Source organism: Phasianus colchicus, chromosome 5 (assembly GCF_987193195.1).
Source record: "Phasianus colchicus chromosome 5, bPhaCol1.hap1.1, whole genome shotgun sequence".
Taxonomy (NCBI): Eukaryota; Metazoa; Chordata; class Aves; order Galliformes; family Phasianidae; genus Phasianus; species Phasianus colchicus.
This window is the reverse complement of record NC_143440.1, coordinates 16,173,911-16,198,249: the sequence shown is the minus strand read 5'-3', so window position 1 is coordinate 16,198,249 and position 24,339 is coordinate 16,173,911. Positions and strand designations below refer to the sequence as shown.

At 37.5% G+C, this 24,339-nt stretch overlaps 1 protein-coding gene across 4 annotated transcripts in view; it reads right to left on the bottom strand.

Annotated features, from left to right (window-relative positions):
- Positions 1 to 24,339, bottom strand: part of CHID1 (chitinase domain containing 1) — a 108,582-nt gene that overhangs the window by 68,436 nt on the left and 15,807 nt on the right. For all 4 annotated transcript variants that reach the window (XM_090140636.1, XM_090140635.1, XM_090140637.1 and 1 more), the window contains exon 8: positions 20,990 to 21,082. In XM_090140636.1, coding sequence (XP_089996762.1) covers positions 20,990 to 21,082 — 93 coding nt within the window. The remainder of the gene's footprint in view (positions 1 to 20,989; positions 21,083 to 24,339) is intronic.

Here is a 24,339-nt window from a genome sequence, read left to right as displayed (position 1 = left end):
ATTGTTCAACACAGTTAACTAGGAACTTAGTAACTGCTGACAAGAAAACTCCAGCTACTCAGGTTTGGAATTGGCCATCTAATCAAGACTAACTTTGCGTGTACGTGGACTATAACAATCACTCCAAGAGGAGAAATTCACCACAGAGATGACTTTTACTGCACACTAGTTACCGCAGTGAAACAACAACAGCAAGCCCCAAGAGAAAACAATAAAAGAAACCCTATACACTATTACAGAATGTGCAATCATTTTTTTCATCTGGACATACTATCCCTCATGACATATAGGACATGAGCCCAGGTGCTGGATGAACTTGCCTATCTTGTCTATCCTTTTCTAGCGAACCACTGCATTATGAAGAGAAAACAAGCACTCTACTTGAGCATAATGTTTAAGAGACAGAAACATTTCTAAGAGGTGACACAGTCCAATTCTTGTTTGGACTACAACAGCTGTCCAAGACACATTAATAGCTTTGCTTTAAAGCAGTCAGTTTCCTTGAGAAGTGATACAGCTTCCACCATGTGCTCTAAAGAGATTAATTTTCTTAGCTAAAATACTGATTTTCCTTTTCAAACTTTGTTTCTACAACCATTCTTTCCATTTTTAGCCAAGCCACTTTTCACTTGACTAAGAAGCTGTGGCAGATTTACACTGATGGCCAGTTGAACTCAACCACAATCACTCTCTTATTCTCACTCCTCAAAATAAGAGGCGGAAAAATATGATCAGGGAGGCAGGGGGAAAGACTCGCAAGTTGAGATAGGGACTACGTGACTAAAGAGGAGAAAAGAGAGAAAAAAAAAAACAAGCAAAGGCCATGTGGAAGTAAAGAGAGAGAAAACACTTATTCTCTACTTCCCACTAGCAAGCAATGCTCAGCCACGTCTTGATAAGCAGAGCCTCAATACGCATAGTGATTTTTCAGGAGGACAGTCATTTTCATAACAAGAATCCCCCCTTCTCTTTCTCCTTTCCCAAGTTTGATTTCTGAGTGTGATATCTTATGGCATAGAACTGACGCTAGGTCAGACTGGGTCAGCTGCCCCAGCAGTGTCCCCTCCCTACCTCTTGCCCATCCCCAGACTCTCAACTCTTGGAGGTTTGAAGAGAACCTCAGTGCTGTGCCAGCACTGCTCAGCATGAGAAAAAAACTTCAGTGGGACAGCTAGACACTGTTCTAGCTACAAATACAGAGCACGGCATTATATGGAGTGTTGTGGGGAAACCAAACTCCATCCCAGACAGACCCGGTACAGAAGCTCTTTTAAGACTCCCATTTTCATTTGTAGGCTTCTGACACAAATTTCTTTTAGACAATGCAGAAAAAAACAGCAATTCCCCTGAGATCGTAGCTCTTATTTGCATATATTCCCTTCAGTTTGTTAGCATCTCCTGATGGCTTACTGTTTTATGCATATAAAAAAACTACAATAGCACACATATATAAATGTCAGAGACTCAGATGAAAACTCATTTTTCTAGCCATTTCTCTATACACGGCTTAGAATTTCACTGTCCCTTTTGATTATGCTATCCTTTTCAAACCTAAGTGCAGAATAGTTTGTATCATAGCTTAAGAATCTCTATGACCTGCACCTTCCAAATAGCATTTGTATCGAAATTCCCATTAGCGTTTTACTGATAAGTATTTCTATAGGGTTTTTACTTTGTCATCTTTCATATTGAAAGACTGGAAAAAAAACAAAAATTCAACCATGCAAGCCATTTCATTTACTTTCAAATGAATCTACATTTTCAATTACTTCTTGTCTCACTATGATTACTCTCAAAATGAAATAAAATAAGAAAAAAAGGTCTTGTAACTGACTGCTATTCCCTGCAAGTTTGAACTGCATTCTTGTTTGGTTACCTCACCTTCTCCTTCTCTTATAAGAGAGAGCTTTTCTTTATCCTCATGTCTCTGAATAGTCCTTCATAATGGAAAGCTGATTGATTTTCTGTTTCCTCTATATGTTTATTTCAGAAGTCATCTGCTCAGTAATGACTTAATTCTCTTGTTGTGTGTAATTCTGTTTTCTCTGTAAACCAGCTGTTTGCAAATCTTCCCTTCTCTGCTCTTTCATCACCATAGATCTTATTAGTTTTCATAGCTCCTCACAGTTAGCTGCACTGAAGTATAGTGCTATTGCATTTTATGAACAGACCACTGAATTCAGTTAATGCACGATCACTGAATACAAATGCACTGGTTCTTTCTGCATCCAGCCTGTTCTACAGTAAACACGAGAAAGAGCTAAATCTCTATTCTGTGGAGCATGCAATTCTAGGCACTGATAATGAAGCAGTTAAATGAATAAACAAGTTAAAATCCTAAATCATTTTCTTCTCAGTAAAAATCCTCTTGGCAGTTTTGTTACTACACTGTATCATTTTAGCTTCACCAAAATCAGCTCACTGAAGTAATTCTCCTCTGTCAATATTTAAAACAAAGTTCTACAGAGACCCTGGTTTCTATGGACATTTTGCAAGTAGATTCTATGATGTCTTATAAATGTTCCACTACAATGCCCTCTCACTGCTTGGTCTTGAGGAAGTAGATGTCAATCCTATGAAGTGGCAAGGATGTGACTATAAAACTCTATTCCTCTGTCCACTTTGTTTGAAACTGGTCAAATACTAAATAAGCTTCTGCAGAGGGATGAGGAATGGAACAGATAAAGCTTAGAGACACCTTGTTTTCTGTGAAATCAGGATAAAAACAGAATTAATCTGTGCCTGCAATAGTATTGGATGAAGCAGGCAAGTCAACAACAGGACCTTCATATGATACTCCTGTTCAGAGGCTTGAACAGTAATTATAGATCTAATCCTTGCTGTCAGAAAAGAACGTGACCATACTGAATGATTAACCAAAAAGACAGACTCTCAGACAGGTGAAAACAGATTTAATACATAGCATGGGCTGAATTCCATGCAGCTGATAGGGGATCTTAAAATGCACAGCATGATCTGACCTCTCTCCATCAGTGAGCACATCCTTGCAGACAACGTATCAAGACTGTTATATAGATGCACATCACTTGGTAAGCATTTCAGAAAATGCACGTGATTAGTATTCAGATACATTGTGAGAATCCTTCTTTGTTTTTTGGCTCAAAGCTTGCTTCCTGAGGTATTTCTTGTGATAAGACTGACTTATCTAGGAGATGAGTGATGGGTGTTGCCTTGTGGCAATCAACATCACTGTGTGGACAATTTTAGCTGTTTGCCTCCGGAAGAGAGTGCTCAGGAGTGTTTAATGGCGGAAGACCTAGCCTGTGACCAAATAACTCCAGCTTGCTATGGGAAAGTGGGTAATGATGCCATTGTATCCTGTGAAGGCAAGATACAACTTGGCGCCTCCCTACTCCCTCTTATCTGCTGCAAGGCCAGAGAGAAAGGAACAAAGGAGTTTCCGCTAAGATCCCAAAGCCAGAAGCTGCCACTCCAAGGAGAGCTGACTCAACCACTTTGGATTTGAGCTGTTGTTTCAAAGACAGCTGACTCGACCACTTTGAAAGCATTGAAAAGGGGTCATCATCGTCGTCATCGCCGCCGTCATTGTCGTCAACAGAACAACAACGCCCGATGACCCACCACTACTGAAGATCAATGGCTGAACTACGAACCACACTGGATCCATGGTGGTGATTATCACCCTCTTGCTTCCTATAAAGACTCCTTGCTTCTTCTTTCTTATCTTTTCTATCGCCCTCCTTCCCTTCCCCACTACCCTAATTCATAATAGCGTCCGTCCTCCCCTTCCCCATCTCCCTAATTAAGATCTGTAATAAACTGGTTGGACCAACATTTGAACCGTTGTTTCTTAATCTCACGCCGGCTATACAGATAATAAAAGAACCTCCTCTCCCTCCTATAAATTGGAGTGAGACATACATACATTTGTAACACTGCATTCTTTTTCTATAGTTCCCTTCTGAGAACAAGAAGTTGCAAGAGCTGAAGAAATCTAAACAATAATACACCCCAAATCTCAGTTAAATCAGAGCTTAAACACATTATCTTATTGTGTGGCCTATGCTTCCAGATCAATATGACAAATCAGGGACTGTACAAAAAAAAACAAAGTTTTTTGATCACAGTGTTGAGGTACATCCATTGCTGGAGAAACAGTTAATAAATTCCAAGTTATTACAAAGCTCTTCCTTTGCTTGCATTCTCTGTGCAAGTCCCATTCCTTTTAGAATAGAAAGAAACATCAAACAAAGGTAACTCCATAAAAGCAGTGCAGTCACCAGTGCTCACATATGCTCTTCTGGTTGTGTTCTTTCATCCGGTTCTCCTCTCAGAAGACTCTCCCAATTTCACACATAAGGAGTCTTGGAAGAAACTTGGAAGAGAGAAACAGGAACTTCCTTGCCCTTCCAACCAAATCCCATCATCTTAACATCTCCAAACCATATTTTGTTCATATAGCATCAAAGATTGCCATACTGTTAATGAAGCCAGAGAAACTTCATCACAAGAAACGAAAATTTTGAAAGAATGAGGAAATAAAAAATGGAAACTTAAACAGTTAGCAGTTAATTTCTACACCAAAATACAAAATATTACAGTTAGCACAAAATCATTACATTAGCTGGAGACTGAGTTAGAGTCCAGATTTACAGGCTTCCAATAGAAGCTTATATATGTTTGTTCACAGGAAAGACCCTAAGGAAGTTGAGTGCATTACATCAGAAAATTCAAATGGAAAGAACACCAGATAAACATCAAGAGGAAAAAAAACAACAACAACACACAAACAGTAAAATTATTATTTACTTGCAGGCTTGAATCTCTCCTCACCTTTTTTTGTACTCAGGGTCAATTGTATTATTTTGGATATATGTCTGGGGGGAAGTGGGAAAGTTTAAAATGCATCTAACATCTGAAAGGCAATATTTGCAAGTTCCTCTGTAGGAAACCACTAAGAATGAACACTAGTAGCCAAAACCTAGTACTTTTCACTTAATTTATTTAGCATACGCATAATAATTATTATAAACCTTGAGAACCTTTTAGTTTATGAATGCTCTTCCTTTAGATTTAAAATGCTCAACAGCTACTACAGGAAAATGGAGCATTTCACTGCCTGCAGTACTGATCTAAACACAGAATTTATACTGACCTGCTTTTAGGGTCTAATTTATTGACAACATATGGCTTTTTAAACTGGGAATATATTTTTATTAAGTGTGCAAACACGTTACAGTTAGTTTAGTAAATATAAACAAACAGGATTGCCAAACAAGTTTATAAAAAGCAAAAGCACGAGCATTGGTTTTATTTTTTTTATACGTTTATGTTTTCTGGTTTGAATCAGTCATTTTACACAGACAGTTTTCAGTCACAAGAGATGAGGGAAGGAATTTGCTTTCTTAAATGAAAATCTATCATTTGTTATCACAAACTTACCATTCTGGGACAGCATCACATAAACACCATATGCATTTTAGAACAAAACTGCTGTCAGTTATAGCCTTCCTATTTAATGGATGCCGTTACTGGCCCTATAGAAAATTCTCGTTAAACAGTTAGTTGGAATCATGATGAGTACCAACATCACAGAAGGGATCAACATTTTGAGAAAGAGGATCCTGCATCTCTTAATATGACATTAATGTAATGAGATGACTTGGAGTTAAGAACAGAAAACGTGTGATCCTCATATTATTTTGCATAATTCTACATTTCTTCCTTGATTTCTATGCATTTGTAATATTTTGAGCCAATATTCCAAAGATAAGCTATGTTATCTCTTCTATTTTCTATGTAGCTTTGCCTATTCATCTATTGAATTCACATTTCAGATTATAATTTAGCAGAGGTAGAGTATTTGAGAACACAATTCACATTTCCACGTAGCAGTGAAGGAATGCAAAAAACCTGGTAAAATCCAAGACCAAACACTTAAACACTGTTTAAACAGCTCATACAAACACTAGAACATTTTATGGTAAACGTCAAAAGTCCTATACTGAAATTTTCAGGTTAGATTTTTGAAAAATTTTAGTGAATGGCTCACAATTTAGGGCAGAGGTTGTCCCTGCAGTAATGCACCAGTTTGCTGATGCACAGGACAAATGGGCAAGCTATTGTCTTTCCAATACAGATCATCAGCTGTCAGACTTCCCTGTTCAGTGTTGATTATCTCTGACAACAATCTCTGCTTGGACAACAAATGACTATAAATTACAAAACAAGCAGACTTGAAGTAGACATTAGGGAGAACCTTCTAATGGTGCAGGTAATCCGGGAACATTATGCTAACGCTTGTTCACTGGTAGATTTTAAGAACTCATTCAATTAAATTCCCATCAGAAGTGACTTATAGTTTATTCTGCCTTAGAATAATGCACCTTCCACACCATTCCCTACTATCCATGCAAACTGAATTCAGAAAAATAATTATCCGACCCTTCTTACATACTGCCTTCAACTGCTGTACTAATTTCACAAAAGGAATTATAAAATTAAGATGCCTTCAGAAAGCATAAGGACTCTGTCAGTTGTCCACCAGAAAAATCACAAATTGAACAACAAAAATGAATTCATCCTAAAAACACAAGCATGACTTTCCCCGATGTTATTAGCATTCCCAACTTTTATTCATTTTTTCTTAATGGCAAGAATCTCTCTACTAAACTCTCAAATTAGATCAGGATAGGCATCTAAAAAACAAAAAGAAACTAGACAATTTGACAAGCAAGAAAACTGCTTAGTGCCAGAGATTCACGATACAAAAGAGCCAAGAGCGGTCACTTCACAAAATAAGAGCGTTCCACATCATTGGGGAACTGACTGACAAATAAATACTTGCTGTATTTTGGTCAGGAAACAAAATAGGATTTGCGAACCAAATGGAATTTTTGCAGAACACTGAGGGCTGGCACTCTTCCTTAATATGCATATCCCATCCCAGCTGTTGCCTTTGCAGTACTTGCTCTCCAAATAGAGAGAAACACGGGATCTGTTCTTGTCATGGAATAGCCTACATAGTTTTCATGAAGCCAAACTAATTACCTGTGGCCCATCTGGTTTAAACCAGCAACAGAACTCAAGGAGGAAAAATGTGCCAACAACTACTGGTCCTGAAAAGACAGCACAAAATCCCGTCAGACACCCAGGAACAAATGAGCCTGAAAACTGCTGTCCTTTCTTTCCTCTGACAGATTCTTTCAGCTAGGGCTGAGGCATACTGGCAGGTCAGTCTGCACTGCTTACACTGTATTTTTCAGGTGACTTAAGAATTTGCATCTGAAATTTGTAATAAAATAAATCCATCAGTTTGACAAAAACAGATATATCTGAATATCAAAGAAGGAGTTTATTTCAGGACTTGTCATTGTATTTACTGTTTACATTAAAGGTATGTTAACTGTTCATCTTTAGTATCGTTCCTGTCACATTGCTTCAGCCTCTTCAGAGGAGTCATTTATGCAAAAAAATGAACATTCACTGTGTCACCATTTGGTTCTCCTAATTTCCAAACTATTCTAGTAACTTGAGTGCCAGGGCTGAATGCCCAGGCAAGGCATGCTCCAATAGCAGAACATCACGCAAAACAAGCTTGTACCCTAGAGCATATGAACCTAATTTAAAAATTCTAACACACCAAATGTAGGCTTAATTCCTCCTTGCAAAAACTAAAATGCTCATCTCCACCACCTTTTTTTTTTTTTTTTTTGGAAAGTTTTCCAACATCGCTTTGAAATTTATGCAGTCATTGCTGGATGGCAGCTGGCTCAAAAGTGGTAACTACGAACACCAGACATGGTAAGGAATACGCTCTTTTATACCCACCTCTCTTTGACCATCATTAGTTGACCTATGGATTATTTTAATGACTTTCTCCAGTGAGAATTCAAAAGGCGATGTGTACAGTTGTTTCAACACATGAGAGTACAGTCAGACCTCAGTTGCATTAATTTTATATAGTGAGGTGCAGTCTTTAAAAAGCCACTTAGTTTTAAGAGTAGATGTGTTCCTCTCAAGTCATTTCTAAACCTATAAAACATGCATCAAACCTTTCATAGCTGTAGTTGCTATGCTGTACTGGAGCTGACAGCCCAACAAACAGTAGCAAAAACAGAGAAGTTGTCAGCAAGGAAAACACGTGTCCCTTAAAGCCATTAATAAGCATCCAGATTTATTGCAGCTAACAGATCTTAGTCTATAAAATGATGCAACTGGCAGATCTTCACTTAAAGTAAAGCATAGTAAAGAAACAAAACCCATGAGCCCAATGCCATGATATAAAGTATGATTCAGTAGTATTACTATCATTAGAAGAGATTATCAAACTTTTTCCAGTAACAGTTACTCAGAAGTGTTCAGCAGTCATCTCCTACCTAGTTTTCTGCTCTCCTCAATATAAACTCGTATTTCAAGCTGTATCTTGTCATCTAAAACACACGTACTTTACAAGTTCTCTAATATGCAATAAAAACTATTAATGCCAGTCAGCTGGTCTAGACAGCCCACTTAAGAATAATTTCTATGCCTTCTACACTGCTGAATTTTATGAACAGAACCTGATCAAAATCTCCATACATAACTGTGCCCTCCATATTCCTGACAGTGCTGTTTTCAGGATACTCATAGGAAGATTAACAACTACAGGAAAGATGGAAGGCAGGGTATTTATTATCTACTGGGCATAACAAATAGGAGAGTATGCTTAGCTACAAAAAAGTTTTCAGATTTTGCTTTCCACATCTCATTTTTTGTACATTACTTGCCCAAATAAAGAGATGGTCTTCCAATACTGAATTCCTTTATTAGCAAGAACAAGCATGGGAGAGCATCATTGGTGTATATAGTAGCTAATCATAAGTAACTGTAAAAGCAATTGTTGTGGGTTTTTTTGTAGGTATTGGTGAAAGCAGAATCCTATTTAATAAACTCTACTTAACAAAATTATTTTTTTCTACAATATACTGTTATTTGTCATAACAATCAGTTTATTTAAAACTTCATCTGAAACAAGCAAGGGATTTTCTGCTGTTCTGATCCCTGATCTTGTTTACTTATCAAAATCTAAAGGATCTCCATCCCGCCCACAAGTTAAGGCAACGCATGAATCTTCAACAGCTTCTGAATATGACAGATATTTGGTAAGAAAACACAAATTATTTGAATGATTACAAGTGTCTACTCCTAGTCAACTTTTAAAAGATTAAACCACCCATTTCCTTTAACACACATGCAGAACACTGGCTGATTGTGGCATCTACTGAGCTGGGCAACTGCAATGGCAATAAGTAATTTTCCGTCATAAACGCCTCCTGTTTCAACCAAGTATTCACATATAAATTTGTAGCAAAGGAGAAAGGGAGCATGGCAGCAGAAAATAAAATAAAGGAACAAATTCTCTGTCCTGCTGCCAATCATAGCCCAGATGGAGGACAACAAAAATAAGCAGATTCCCTCTGCTACCTGAAAAGCTCTGAACAGCAGAAATGAAGATTGAATAGATTCTGCTAATTTTCATCGCACAGCAGCTTTGGAAAGAAAGTGCTGCAGCTATTTAAGACAGTCACTTCTACAGTGTTTTTTGCAGACAATAAATTGAACAGCTACAATCTGAATTTTAGAGAAGTGGAAGTTTAGAGGTGGAAAATACTGACATGGTACTTAAAGGAGCTTTAACTAACAGGGAGAGAGATTGTAGATTTTTCTACTCTTACATATTCAAATATGGACATCTAAAGTTAGGGATGCTTGCTGAATTTTGAATGAGGAGCACATATTATGTTCAAATATTTGAAGACAGAAGAGCAGGTCAGGTTCCTGCAGCTTTCAAATGAAAGCAGCTGCACTACTGCTGTGCATCTCATGAAGCCAATAAAGACAAACGGTTTAATATGGACTATTTGCCAAGACTGCAGCAGTATTACTATGTTTTTTTCTAAGTCTTTTTTTTTTTTTTTAAAAAGTGGAAAACAAAAGGAATGTTTAATTCTAGATTCAACAGCACATCTTTTGCTCACAAGTAATAAGATATGAGCGAGTCTGTTCCACAGTAAAGTAGCATTTTGCAAACACTTTAGAACAGCATTCTAGAACAATAAATTGAAGAATCTAAATATCAGAACTTCTGTTTTGCAGGATATTTTGGCACAAATAGGAAATCCTTGTTTTTGGCCACCTTTGCTTCCAGCTGCTTAAATACTTTCATCAATTCAGTTGTCTGGCTTTCTGTTAGAGTTCCAAGAGTAAATGTTTACTGTTTTAGCATTTCTTTCTTGTACATATCTGAAGAGATTACACAAAGTTTAGCATAACAAAGATTGTAATAATTTGAACTTTAGCAACAATATTTTAAAAAGTAGTTCTCATATACATGCAAGTAGTTGTCCATCTCCCAAAACCATTGTTGACAGCTTATACAGAGAACAATTCACACCATTATATAATAGTGGATCTCGATACACAAAACTTACAGGTCTAAGAGACAGCTGAATGCCACAACAAACAAAAAACATGAAGAAACATCCACTCATTCTGATCAGTCAGACTAGTGGTCTAAAGGAGGAAAATTGCTATATAAACATCTATATGTGAACAGCAGAGAAGACAAATAAAACTTCCCAGCTTCTTCAGAAAGGTTCTCTCTTCCCTTCCTGCTGCAACAGAAGAATCATTTTTTAATCTAGATAACGTCTTCCTTCCTGAAGAAAGGTTCAGTATACTCTAACCTTCACAGCCCTCGTGCAATTCTGGAAAGATTTCAAATAAGTTTCTTTGGAAAAAAAAGACTAAATACTTACAGTGATTATTAACTATCTTGGAATAATGCTGCCTTAACAGCATGAGACATAATAGGAACCTGCATTAACTGCTTTCTCCCCAACACCCTAAGAATAAAGAATGTTGTTTCAAAGCTACCAGACACAGTCTTTCCATGACAAAAAAAAAAAAAAAGGAATTTAGAATCAATGCTGCCAGAACTCCTTCAATCCCTACTAAAAAAAAAAAAAAGCTAAACTAGCCCAGAACCATTCCTCTTGATTCTTTTCAGGAATGTCAACAGATCTAGTTTCTAGTAACAATGAGTAAACTATAACGAAGATTATCAAAAGAATACTACGTGCCATTTGAATGTAAAATACGTTATCTTTGGTGCCTTAAATCAAAAGCACTTTAAGTCAGAAAAAGAGGAAAACTGCTGAATCACAGTGAAGCACTGTCAGGGCTTAATAATCTCTCTAGTCTAAGTACAGCTATGAAGTAAAGTCTTTTGAGATAGTTTCCATTTTTCTGAAAGTCCCTCATCTCACAATGCATATATAAAACAAAAATATCCTCAGCAAGCAACTTCTCGTTGCTTTTAAAAAGTGTAGTGTGAACAAAACTTGGCCTTGGCACAATCCAAATCAGTTATCAAATTTTAAAACTTCAGACTGTTTGCAATGTAAAAAGTGCTATGATTTCCAATTCGTTTTCACTAAAAGAGATCAACCACAGCAAGAAGCAGCAGTCAAAAATTATGGTTGGAACATAGCTGAGAATTGAAGAGAAGCAGAAACACACAGAGATTCTGGGTTTCACATACGAATGTGGCAAATTTCTCAAAGCAGGAAGAAAACAGCCACATTATCTGTTAGAGACTGTTCTATCATATGAATGCTGTGTCAATTTTAGATAAGTAATGAAATTCATATCAGGCTCTAAATTTAACAGTATGACCATCTTCATTGTTTTTGACATTGTTTTGGAAATGTTTGTCTGGTATTTTGATTCAGGTTAAAAATTTTATTTGAGGATAAACACATGCCTATAAAGTCTCAATCTAAGAACAAAATGTCAAAGCCTTCAGCTCCCTTCATTCCTTTTCTGTTATCTGTCCCACCTACCTTTTTTAATCTTAACTAAAAGAAAAACTTCTTCAGATTTCTGCCTTGCCTCAAACTTTAGTGGGAAGGCTTAACAATGAAAGTTTTCAAAAGGTACCTACTAACAAAGACTAAGGTTAGCTTGAGTCTCAGGTGCACAGCCTGCACAAGGAGCAACCCACAGCTCAAGGGAAACAAGGGAAAGCTGTATTTGTGCTTCCTTTGTTCCTGGGACAGAGGAAGGAGGTTACAGAGTGTACTCTTTCCTTCTTCTCCCAGTGGCTCAGCTCTCCTTCCTTGTACTCTTCTACAAAACAGGCACTTAGGGGGCACTTACTCTGTCACCCAAATAAATTAATAAAGGTGTTGCTCTTCCTTTTCTCCTTGCAGTGTCCTCTAAGCTCTCCTCAAATAAGACATTATCTATTTTTTAGCATTTTTTCTTTCTTTCCTCTAATCACTCCATTTTTCTAAATCTTCCAATAAATACAGTACCCCCAAACAGTTTTCCACGAAACTTCCCAGCACTGGGAAGTGTAATATTTACCTTTTGTCACCCTGACATCTCTGTGCCAATCATCTCAAAATGAAAAGTAATTATCCCATATACCACATTCTGCAAGGACTGCTCGATCACCTCTGATTTGTACTGGTAAGTATGTTATTAAGATACAGGTAAGAACAGAGGCTATTTTGTATGCTGCTATTTAATATTATCAAGTTGGACTTGATAGAAATACCGACACATAAAGCTGCCTTGTGTTCCTTCAGGCTTCTTAAACAATTGAATCAATCTGTTCTTAAAATTGTATTCCATGTACTCTAAGCAGGACTGATACATTTGAAACTCCAAGCACAAACAACAGTAGCAATCACTAGTTTAACATATTGTAACACTAACTGCAAACTCTGAACTACTGAATAACAGTAATAAAGTGACCAGCGCAAAAATGCTGTCCCATCCTGCCCTCGGAACATGACAGAACAAGTTCTTACTATCTTAAATGTAATCTTTTTTTATAAAGAAAAATAAAGCTATCAGTGGTATGTCAAACAAATCAAAGGGTTTCTTGCATTTATTTCAGACTTTACTCTTCACTTAGAGATTCTATACAACTTCAAGGGAAAAAATGATCTCCTATTCAAGGAGCAGCCACTGAAGACAGGATTTGTAAAAGAATATCCATCATATAGAACATAAACAGCTTGTCCAAAGCATCTATATGTAAGTAAAGAGCACGGTGTTATATTATGAAGTTTGTGATGCAGCCAATACTATTTTTATTGCTACTTTGTTCACAGGCTTCTACTTCAACAGACAATAAAACTCAGAGGAAAGTCAACAATCTGTAAACACGGAGTTATTTCACACAGTTTTCAGCAGGAATAACAGCTTTTAATGTCTTAACATCCACAAAGCTGATCCTTAACACTGTTATGCTGTGTCTTATGTCTGTAATAAACTATAAATGCTAGAGATGTCCTGGTTGCATTCTAATTTCAGAATTCCTATGAGGACAACATCCTATCTGAGGATCCTCAGACCTTTTGCCTACCTTTACTCAGCACAGAAACAAGAAAGGAGTGTTACTGAAGGGGTTGCTGAACCTGAACAAACTATGTAACCATCCAATCAGGTTAAATTCAGCTAATTGCAAAAGGCAAAGGTTGTTATTCAAATTCAAAGCCTCATTTTTTTTTGCCAGTGAAAAAGCATCCCTAAAGTATTATAAATTATAAAGTATAGAGAAGCAAAGAAAAAGAAAATAACTCAATCTCTTTGATTTGCAGTCCTAAGAAGACAGGTGCAGACAAATATCAAGTCTCATTCATATTTTCCTTGTAATGACATATTTAACCTCCAGCTGATACCTATATTTATACGCCTTTTTAAAATGACAGTCCCTACTTGAAACAAAAGCAGAAAAAGTAGTTTCTTCCTGCCCAGCTACAATATTTGAAGCTTGCAATATTATTTTCACACAGAGGGTGGTGACACTGGAACAGGTTGCCCAAGGAGGCTGTGGATGCCCCATCCCTGGAGGCATTCAAGGCCAGGCTGGATGTGGCTCTGGGCAGCCTGGTCTGCTGGTTGGCAACCACCAGCAGCACATAGCAGGGGGTTGGAACAGATGATCATTGTGGTCCTTTTCAACCCAGGCCATTCTATGATTAGTAATAAAAGCCTATATAATATCATGTTGAGAATTTTTTAAGGCAGGAATTTTACCAAGCCTGGCATTAGTCAGCGCAAACAGAGTTCCCCTTCATCGCCCATTATTCAATGATCAAGGGCAAAATGTGTCTGCCCACACCTTGCTGTTTTAAATACAGAGCTCATTTAGTTTCTACATGCATCCACATCTATACATGCTAAAAGCAGTAACACGCTCTAAGTCTTGGGACAATCTGTTGAAAGACAGGCTGGAAGTCTTCAGCAAACCATCTGCACAAGCAACCATTTACATAACACAACAGCCCTAACACCTTTTCTCAGAGTCACACAACAAGACTCATCCCAAGGGTAGTTGCTGCATAATATCCACATACAAACAGTGTCCATCACAGCTTTGGCTTCTGCTTTCTCTCTTGCAAAGATGATGCACTTCTTGGACATCCAGTGGGTGGAAACGTGAACCATCTGATTGTGTTTGCTGCTGAGGTAGCTCTGTATGTGTTCTCTGTGACAGCAAAGCTTGTTGGATTTCTGCCTCCCCATCAGCCTCTACATGCATTCTCACTTCACCATTTATACTGGTATAACTTTCTCTGGACAGTGCCATAAACAGATGCATTTTAAAATGCTCTATACAGATAGATAAGATGTCTGACATTTTCCCCCTCATGTGAGGATTTCCTGTAGCTCAGAGCATTTCAAAAGCAAACCAAAAGTCAAAGGTTCTACAGGATACTTTGTTACGCAAGCAAGCTTCAGACAGTGAATCTCTTAGTTTAAGTTGTTTGCAAGAACCGCGTCCAAAAAATTAAACAGATGACCCAATAAGTTTCCTTTCTGCACCATACAAGTGATCTCATGCACAACTATGCATTTTCCAGACAGTTCTTCCTGAAGCAAACCGATATTTTTAGCTCTTAAAAGTGTCTCTTTTCAGATAGTGTTTGCTGCCAGACTGCTTTGATCTTAATGCATATCAAAGGAGTATAAATTACAAATTCCTAAATAAACTGCTTACATTTAACTATGCACTCTCTTTAAATTTTAATCAGGGTAGAACACAAAAGAAATAATGTTTCAGCTCCTAGGATCCCAGCTGGGTAGGATATTCCACGTCTCCTTTATCAGTCCTTTGCCAGCTGCTGAACTCTGAGATATTATTTGATTCTTGATGGTACTTATTTCCATGCCTTTTGCTGTCTTTTTGGTTAACGGTCTACAGTGATTCCAACAAATAAAGAATATAGATGCATTAAAGGATGCTTCAACCCTGTGTAAGTATTAAAATTCAAATCAAGACACAAAAAATAAGATATGCAATACACAATGGGAAGCACATTTCAGTAGAAGCCTTCTTATCCTGTGAATCAGGATTTTCAAGCACAGCTACTTTCTAAAAAGTAAAGTAAAGCAGAAAAAAATAAAATCAAGATTCTTCTTACATTTATCGTTAGATCCAACATATTTTATAAGCTTTAAACCAACCATGGATTGTGTACATTTTAGGATGTTTCCATAAATGATGGATGTGTTTTTGACTTCCCGTCTATCCAAGAAGTTGAAGTGTTTCTTCTAGTTACCACAGTACAAGGACACAAAGGTAGATGTCCAATATAATAATATTAATCTAACAGAAAGTGACTGATCTATTCTCTTTCCAGCGGTCTGTGGAGACACAACAGGGGGAAACGGCCATAAACTGGAGCATAGGAAGTTTTGCACCAATATGCAAAGGAACTTCTCCATGGTAAGGGTAACAGAGTGCTGGATGGGCTGCCCAGAGAGGTTGTGGATTCTCCTTCTCTTGGAGATATCCAAGACCCACCTGGACGCTTTCCTGTGCAACATGCTGTAGGGGGCCTGCTTTGCAGGGGAGCTGGACTCGATGATCTTTGGAAGTCCCTTCCAGCCCCTACAGTTCTACGATTCTGTGATTCTCCTCCATAAAGGTTTATGAATATATCCCAGAAACACTGGGAGTACATAAAGAAACAAATTAACTTGTTTAGAGGAACAAGAACTTTCAGTCCTCTCATATAATCCATAATAGTTATTTTCCAGTGCAGGGAAACAGAAATACTTTATTACCCCTTTACAGAACAAAGCCATCTAGGAGCAGGAGTGTAATATATGTTCCAGGTCAAAAACTGCACCTTTGACAGACAGCTCTTCCCATCTCTAACAGGACAGCCCTGAATCCCAATTCACAAAGGTTTTGGAACTGTGAACCCCCCACCCTGTCAATATTCAGCACAGCTGCAGGAGTGGCAATAGCTACAGGAGGTCCAAACCTCAGCGCAGTGTTAGACTGCTAAGTAGCATGGAAAGATACAGTTACTGACAAAAAATCATGGCCAAAACAAAACATGAATGCAGAGAGCTTACAGAAGCTTCCACTCCTGTTTTAGGATCTACAAAAGTTAGACTGTGACTGTATTTAAACAGGACAGACTTATGTCATCCTGGGTATGAAAATGAATCTGGTAATAGTAATAGGTGTCACAATGAGCAGTAATCTTCAGGTTTGTGCTGTTCCCACATGCTCCCAAATGCCAAAGGGAGTGAATGCACCTCATTGTAACCACTGTTCAGACAAGTTACTTAAATTTTATTTCTGCATGCATTAGCATTTTAAATGCATTTTTCTGATCAAGTGATTGATAAAGCATTTCAGAAAAAAAGGTTTTAAGTGTTCTCCTTTGCTTTATTTGTAACATTACAATTAACAGGAAGAGAAAATTGCTTTAAAAAGGAAATACCAGTATGGAATGCAAATCATAAGACAGCAGCATGAAAGATTAGAATAAGTGACAGACAGGAGAGAAGACCTAGTTATTTCTCGTTATTTTTGATTTAACCAAGGCAGGAGAATCTCAAAGTATTTCTGTTATCATCCCTAAATGTTCATGTGGCACTAAGGTGTACCACCTGTAGCAGAAATGCTAAGTCACAACCTGAACAAGTAATTGAGGACCTTGTGGGAAGGGAGGGCCATGCCAGGGGAGCTCAGGTGTATGCAATGCACCTGAGTGATCGGAAGAGGTGGAGCCAGGATCCACCCCTTCCCAGAGCTCATTTAAGGGTTGGCTGTGGAGGCAAGGTGTATCTTGTTGGAGATCCCTACCTACCTGGAGCCTTCTGAAGGTAAGCAGCTTCTTTCCTTTATTTCTGTGTCTATGACTGTTGCATTTGAGCAAGTCTTAATTTGCTGTAGTAGCCTAGGGCCTTGCTGCTCTGCTGTTGTTGTGCTTTCTGTTATGTTACATCACCCTATGGCATTCCAGCAAAATCCCAAGAAATGAGTGTTAATGGTTTGCCAATGTTGCAAAGGTTCTCATGAGCAGGGATTGGTTTTTCATAATTTGGTTTCTGTGTCTGTATTTCTAAAGAAGCACTGAAGTTGTTACTGTGATGTAGTGATTCAGTACAAAGCATATCACTCTTCAGTTTACTGAGACCTGTGCCAGTGCTTCACTGGGTAATAACCAAAATATTAATTCAGTTACTAGAATCTTCTCATTAGCAAAAATCTTTCACAGCAAAGCTATCAATGGATTACAAAGCTTCTAAACTTTTATATTATGAAGTAACCTGAATGACACATCAACCTTTTCTTGACAGAGAAAGCCTACTTTCCTGAGGGTCCCATTTTACTAGCTACACAAATGATTCTTAAAAGCCACACAAAAATAACTAAGATAGTAAGGAACAACACAGCTGCCCAGTAGCTCTAATTAACTGCAACATTAATGCCTCATCCTGGTCAAAAGCTCCCTTTTCCAATATCCTCAACATTCTATGTAAACACTACAATTTCTACCACTTTCTCATTCTACTGTGCTGTCTAGAAGAGGTTCCAGATTTACACGATGCAACAAAGAAAAAGGAATACCATCTGCAGGACTGTTGTCCTATAAATACTTTAGTGATCTAGCAAGAGTATAGTCTCAGGACTTTCCTTGGCCTGAACTGGATTTAGTGCATGACAAGATTTCATGTGTTGACACGTACCAAACAGCCTTAGGATTATAAGGTGTATATTCTGAAGCAAGAAAGACTAGAGAAAATACAGAGCATGGAAAAGAATAGGGAAACAAGTCAAGTTATATCTACGAGAGCAGCAGGCAACACAGTGTACAGAGTCTGGTGTTCTCAGAGACTTGAATCTACTCTCTTAATGCCACAGTGACCTAGAAACACAGTATTGTTCTGAAGACTGTCTCACACAGTATAATACAAACACTAGCACTGAGGTAGAAACAGAGGGCCTTGACTGACTGCTTCACCAATTCACAGGGAATTAATCTTGTTTGCTTTTGCTATAGTCTTAGCAGATCATTTATTCCTCTTTGCCCTTGAAAAACTGGTAGGCAGCAGCATGTGGAAGGGAAGGGATTTTACATTAAATCAGCTGCTTTATTTGAAAGGTATAAAATATTTGTACTATGTGATAGTGAAAAAAATAATACATTAAAAAACCCTCAATCATACTTTGCGACAATCAACTCAATTAACTGCACTCAGATTTCATCTAGTTACTGAAGAATGAAATAACAGGTGGGTATCATATTGAAGCTTACTTTCCTGTGTAGGTAAGAAACATATATCCTATAGTCAGGACTCGGTTTAGAGGGGGTTACATCACTAACCCACAGCTGAAATGTCATTGGAATTATAGTGGCGATGTGAATGGCTCTCAGAGTAATGTGATATTTTTAGTCACTGACTACACATTGTCTAAATCTTTTCAGCAGGCAGCATTTAAGCTCTGCACGGATCCTGGTAGGCAGAAGTGCTTAGTTTGCCCTTAGTGCTTGGGGACCTCCTCACAAAACTCAATAAAACACCTCCTGAGATCATTGCAGAGAAAAGGCCAGCTTGCAGAATACCCAAGATACTTACAAGCTTGTTCAGGCATTCCATTTTTGTCAGCTTTTTTGGCAACTTGAAAGTAAACACTCTGAAAGATTAAGGCAGTCTACAAGAAATTTAGAAACTTGTCCACCCCAAAAACTGTGCTGTTGTAAAGTAGTATGACTGTGAGCCTGTTCATGAAATTACATGGTTCACAGTAAGAGAAATCAGACACGACAGTATTTTTGTGGTCTCGTAACTCACCTAAAATTGCCTAACAATGGCTCTCCATGTAAGACTCACTCACTCACTGGACTTTCATGTGCAGATGCAAGGCTGCTGGTTGAAGAAAAAAGGAAACTTGGGAAGAAAAATCTCTCACTGCTGACTATGCAAATATTATCAGCCTTTCCCAGTTACCATTATCAGCAAGTCAGGCCCTGTAAGCCAAAAAGCGCAACCACAAGGAGACAGTATTCCATCAGGTAAAATTCAGAGATAGAGAACAAAAGTGACATAGAATCAATGTATGTGTGTCTTATCTGATGCCTATTCTACAGTTAACAGAACCCTTTGCAGCACACTGAACTACTTTCTGTGTATGCGAGACTCTACAATGGGTCATGCTTTGTCACTGCAGTATATGACAAAAACCTTACCTTAAACAATGAAAAAGCCCATCTTAACTAACAGGGATTTGGTACTCCTTATTCAGAGTTGAGAGACAGCAATATACACTTCTACAGCTGGCTTATCCATGATACAACAGACTCTCATTACAGGGACCCATAATTTGAGGAACAAGGAAAGGGATATTGGAGTACAGTACCCATATTGTCACAGTTATTTATGAGATGATGCATTCCTTGCAATATGTCCTTGTAATGCTATTGTATACTATAAGCACTTCTGTATAGTAGGGCAACATATAACTATGCTCACAATGCAAGGATGCCATGCATTTTTTGACATGATAAAGTATCAAAAAATGAACAAATGTTACTAAGTAGTTCTGTTCATAGCAGGCAAACCTCCTGCTGAAAAAGCTCCATGTTAGCATAGCCTACACTTTACTTTGAAATGACAGCACTGCAGTTCTGTCACTCTGCTGACATCATGAATCACCTTCCACCTACATGGCTTCAGTTCTATCTGCTTACTCTTACATGGATATAATCACTGATTGATTATGTGAAACTTGGAAGGATGAGATGTAAATCTCCTAAAATACAGAAATATACATTTCCAATGGCTTCCCAGAAATAGTACTACTATAGATGCACAAACTGGGAAAAAAGATCACAGCTTTACTATATGTCTCTTAAAGATAATGTAGTATCTTTTCTTAAAAGTGTAAAAATATAAAGAGGATCCAAATTCCTTTCATGTATATTGAAATTATATTCTCATTTTCCAGGTATGTTTTGGTTTTGTTGTTCTTGGTTTTTTTTGCTTTTTTTCCAGACAACAAATCTGAACTTAGAAAGTAAATCTCTCTGCTGTAAACACTGAAAGATATGAACTGAATACTGCTAGTGCACTGAAAGAGCGTATCCATATCCACTGGCACACCTATTAGATACAAATCTCTGCACAAATAAACACAATAATTAGTAAGAAGATAATATTTAGAATTGCAAATTCATTTTCCGTGTGTGTGAACAACTAAGTCAAACCAAATAATTTTAGAAAAGACACAACCCTATTATAGAAGAAGAGTTTTGCCTTACTTGCTTAAAGACAAGCATTATCTATCACAAGTGAAATTGTGCCCAGAGGCTCAGAAAGCCTTCACATTCTATGACAATTCTTTTCACTCCTTGGCAACAAGTCATTAAACACCACAACTGCTTTGCTCTTGTTCTCTTGGAAGTTCTCACCAGATATTATGGGTTAACACCATAGTAGGAAGTCCTGCTGAAAGTTTGATTTCAAAAGTTATGATGTATTTATGCTCACATATAGTATTAAGACTATTCAGTGCGATGTGAATCAAGCAATCAAACTCAAACAATTTCTTACTCATTTAAGTAGCACAGCTTTCAATTTCACTGTGTATCAAATAACAAAGTATTTCTTGTCTGAAACCTGCTGCCTACATAGGAATACTCACCCTGCTGCGACTGCTGGAGGTATGACGAGTATGAGTTTCAGTTGTGCTTCATGCAGAGCTTCAGAAAGGTGAATGAGCAAGTGTATCAACTCCCTGAAATACAAACATACTGTTACAGGGACAGACAGAAAACTAGTGTTACTGGTTGACAAAAGCAAGATTACCAGTAACAGCAGAAATAACTGAAGATGCAGCAGGCAAGAGATCCAAACACAATTTCTAGTGGATGATGTTAGCATTTAAAAAAAAGATTTACCTGATGAGATTAAGAACACTGAACTGCTGGAGGTAGTCTTAGTTTTATTGTAACCAGTGATCACCTTAGGGGTAAAATGTTTTATTTTAATACAATTATTCATTGTTAGCATGTAAATATGATATATGTTATCAGAGCAGGCTACTCCTTAGAGTCATAATCAGTAAAAAGGATGAATCAGTGGAATAACCAAATACTGTTCTGAAACAAGCAATTGTTGAATAGGTTCAAGTTAACTTTGTGTTTCAAGTTAACTACTACAGAAAAGTCTGAGAATTCATAGAGGTTTTCCCAGCCAGATGTGCAATCTTCAAGGTGTATTTATGAGGCCTGCTTTTAGAAAAATTTCTGTTGCTGTTTCAAGTGGTTTTTGTTTCTTCATACATTTGTTTCCCAACACTTTACTGTATAACCACAAAATAAATGCCTGGAAATGCCATATCTGGAAGTATCATCTCCTGTATGCATTAAAGATTTTTATCAAAAGTTGATTTCCACATCGTAATTTCAATAGGAAAATAAGCTCCAAAACTTTCTTCATGTGATCTATTTTGAGATCTTTCTTTCAAAAGGTGATGTAAATAGCAAATCCTTCAAAAGAGACTAGAAAAACAAGAAAATTTAAGTTACTTTTATCTAAAGAGTCCAATGAGACATTCAATTCATGCCATAAATAGGGCCATCCTGTGTGCCTCCAAGTCATTTGAGTCCTCAAAAGATCAACTTCTACATTTACTGAAAATGCAGACAGAAGGATACTAGAAGTGAATTCCAGATCTGTTCAAAGCTATGCTTAAACTTGAATTGAGTAAAAAGTAACTTCACAACCCATTCCAGCAGATGGCAAGTATTAGAGCAGGGTATACAAAGGAGGTCATCTAAGTTGTTTGGTCTGCTTATCAAAGGGGATTAGACCAGAACTTTCACAAACTATTTCCAGTACTGTAGTGCCCCCATCAACATAGTATCATTTCTGAGATATTGTTCTAAAATCACTGATCTTCCATTTAATCATCTATCATTGTGCAAGTCAAGCATCTTTACTTGTAGATACTATTCAAAAGTAATCAAGAAGTTTTATTTCCATTTTAACTGTTTCTTAAACTGTTCCATGCCAGATGAAGTCCTAAGAGTGCTACAAAAACTATTGCTCTCAGATCCTAACAACAACAGCAAAAGTTTTATCACTTTCCCAATACGATCAGTACTTTGTGGTTACAATCAGAGCTGGCTGTGCCAAATGACTCTCACATAGCAAAGATGCACAAAGTTATAGGAATCAGCATTTAGTCTACCTGCAGCATGTACTTTTATTCTTCTACTGAGAAGTAACAGCTCTACATTCCATTCTTTACCATATGCATTCTATATTATGAGTTTCACTATTCAGACAAACCAATTAAGCATGGAGGGATCCTTTTCCAGAGAAAGCATTCAAAAAATTACAACACTAAACTAAACACTCTTCTTGACTCCCACCATATGCATCACAGCCCCCACACAACATAGCCTTACCAAAAACTATAATCAGTGTTAAAGCTAGCTAAGCCCTTTTTCCTACAGATTCCTGTGGCTAAGTGACCTTTTAACTAATTATACTTGAAGTAGTATGAAAGTACCCTTTATTAGATGTCAGAGAAGCTACTTATAAAATAAACTTGATTGAAATCAGTTCCTCTGGTATTGAGATTATCCTGTGCTTTTCATCAGCAGTATCTCTCTTCTGTTTGTGAATGCCTCTGTTAACTTGTATGACCTCTGAACTGCACAAAATATTTCCTGACTGAATTGGAAAGGCATACAGTATAGGCAACCCTGGTATATAGCAATCCTGCAGGTGTAAATGAAGGACAGATTTGTGGCCTGATATAGGATCAACAGGAAGTATGAATTGCTGTCTTATTTTGTAGAAAGCACAAAGCACATTAACTAAAAAACAAACCCTATCCAAATAGCTTCCACTTCTGTCCCCCTAACAAATCTAAACAATATAGCCTTAACCAGAAAATAAAAAGCTTCAATTTGGGCCAAGTCAGGGAGTGAAAGTGTAGCAGGATAACTGCAGATTATTACTCAAGAAACCTAGGTGACCATCTACTCACTAACCTGTCAAGCCAGGTCTCAGCCCTGAGATCTTTACTGCAGATCAGATAGGATTAATGGTTATGGCTGAAGACTTCATTTTGGCTAACTTCTATTTGTCACCTAAGATAGATTATATAGACCAAATGTGTGCTCTTGCCTCCTCCCCCAAACAGCAATAACAGAATGCTCATTGATTGCGTGCTACAGATTAAAACTTTGCTGTGCCCCCGCAGTGCTTTCCAGTGTGTTAACACGATCTTTTCCCATACTGTCACTGGTAATTTTGAAAGGACTATTGACATTTTAAAAATTATAATGAGGTATGGGTAATTAGGAATAGAATCAGTCTTTCTGAAAAGCCCACATTAAATATTTACCGGAGACTTCACCCTTGTCTAATTTTACTTCATAGTAGTAACTAAGACACTGGCAGTTTTAAGACCATCATGAGCTAATTAAGGTCTCCTTCAATCCTATGCTATCAGGCCTTCTGTTATCACTACTTTTTGGAAGGTTGGTTGGTTTGTTTTTTGTTGGTGATTTTTTTTTTTTATATTGTGATTTCAAAGTATTTTGTCCCCTACAAAGCATGCAAATTTCCTTCACCCAAGGTTTGAGAAAGTTATTTTTTCAGAACTCACTTTTTCCAACACTGTCAGTCTATTGTGTTTAGGACATCTTATAACAGTTCACTTCAGTGCATAAAAGTGGGCTGTCAGGCTGTCTGAAAGGCCTTGCGGAAGATACTGCTACGTTCTCATCTTCAGTTACGTGACCCTTCAGAACTCTCCAACTTTCCAACTTCTGCCACTTTCTTTTGTAAGTTAATAGTCAGTGCTCCCTGAAATTTATGCCTTGTCAAGAAAATTGGACAGAATAAAGCTGTCTACTTCAAGAAGAAATTGCTCTTTTGTGCCATTTCATTGCCTAGTTAATACCAGAAAACTGGAGTGAATTATGGCAAATCTTTGATTAATAGATTAATTTTTCAGGGACTAACATGAAGGAT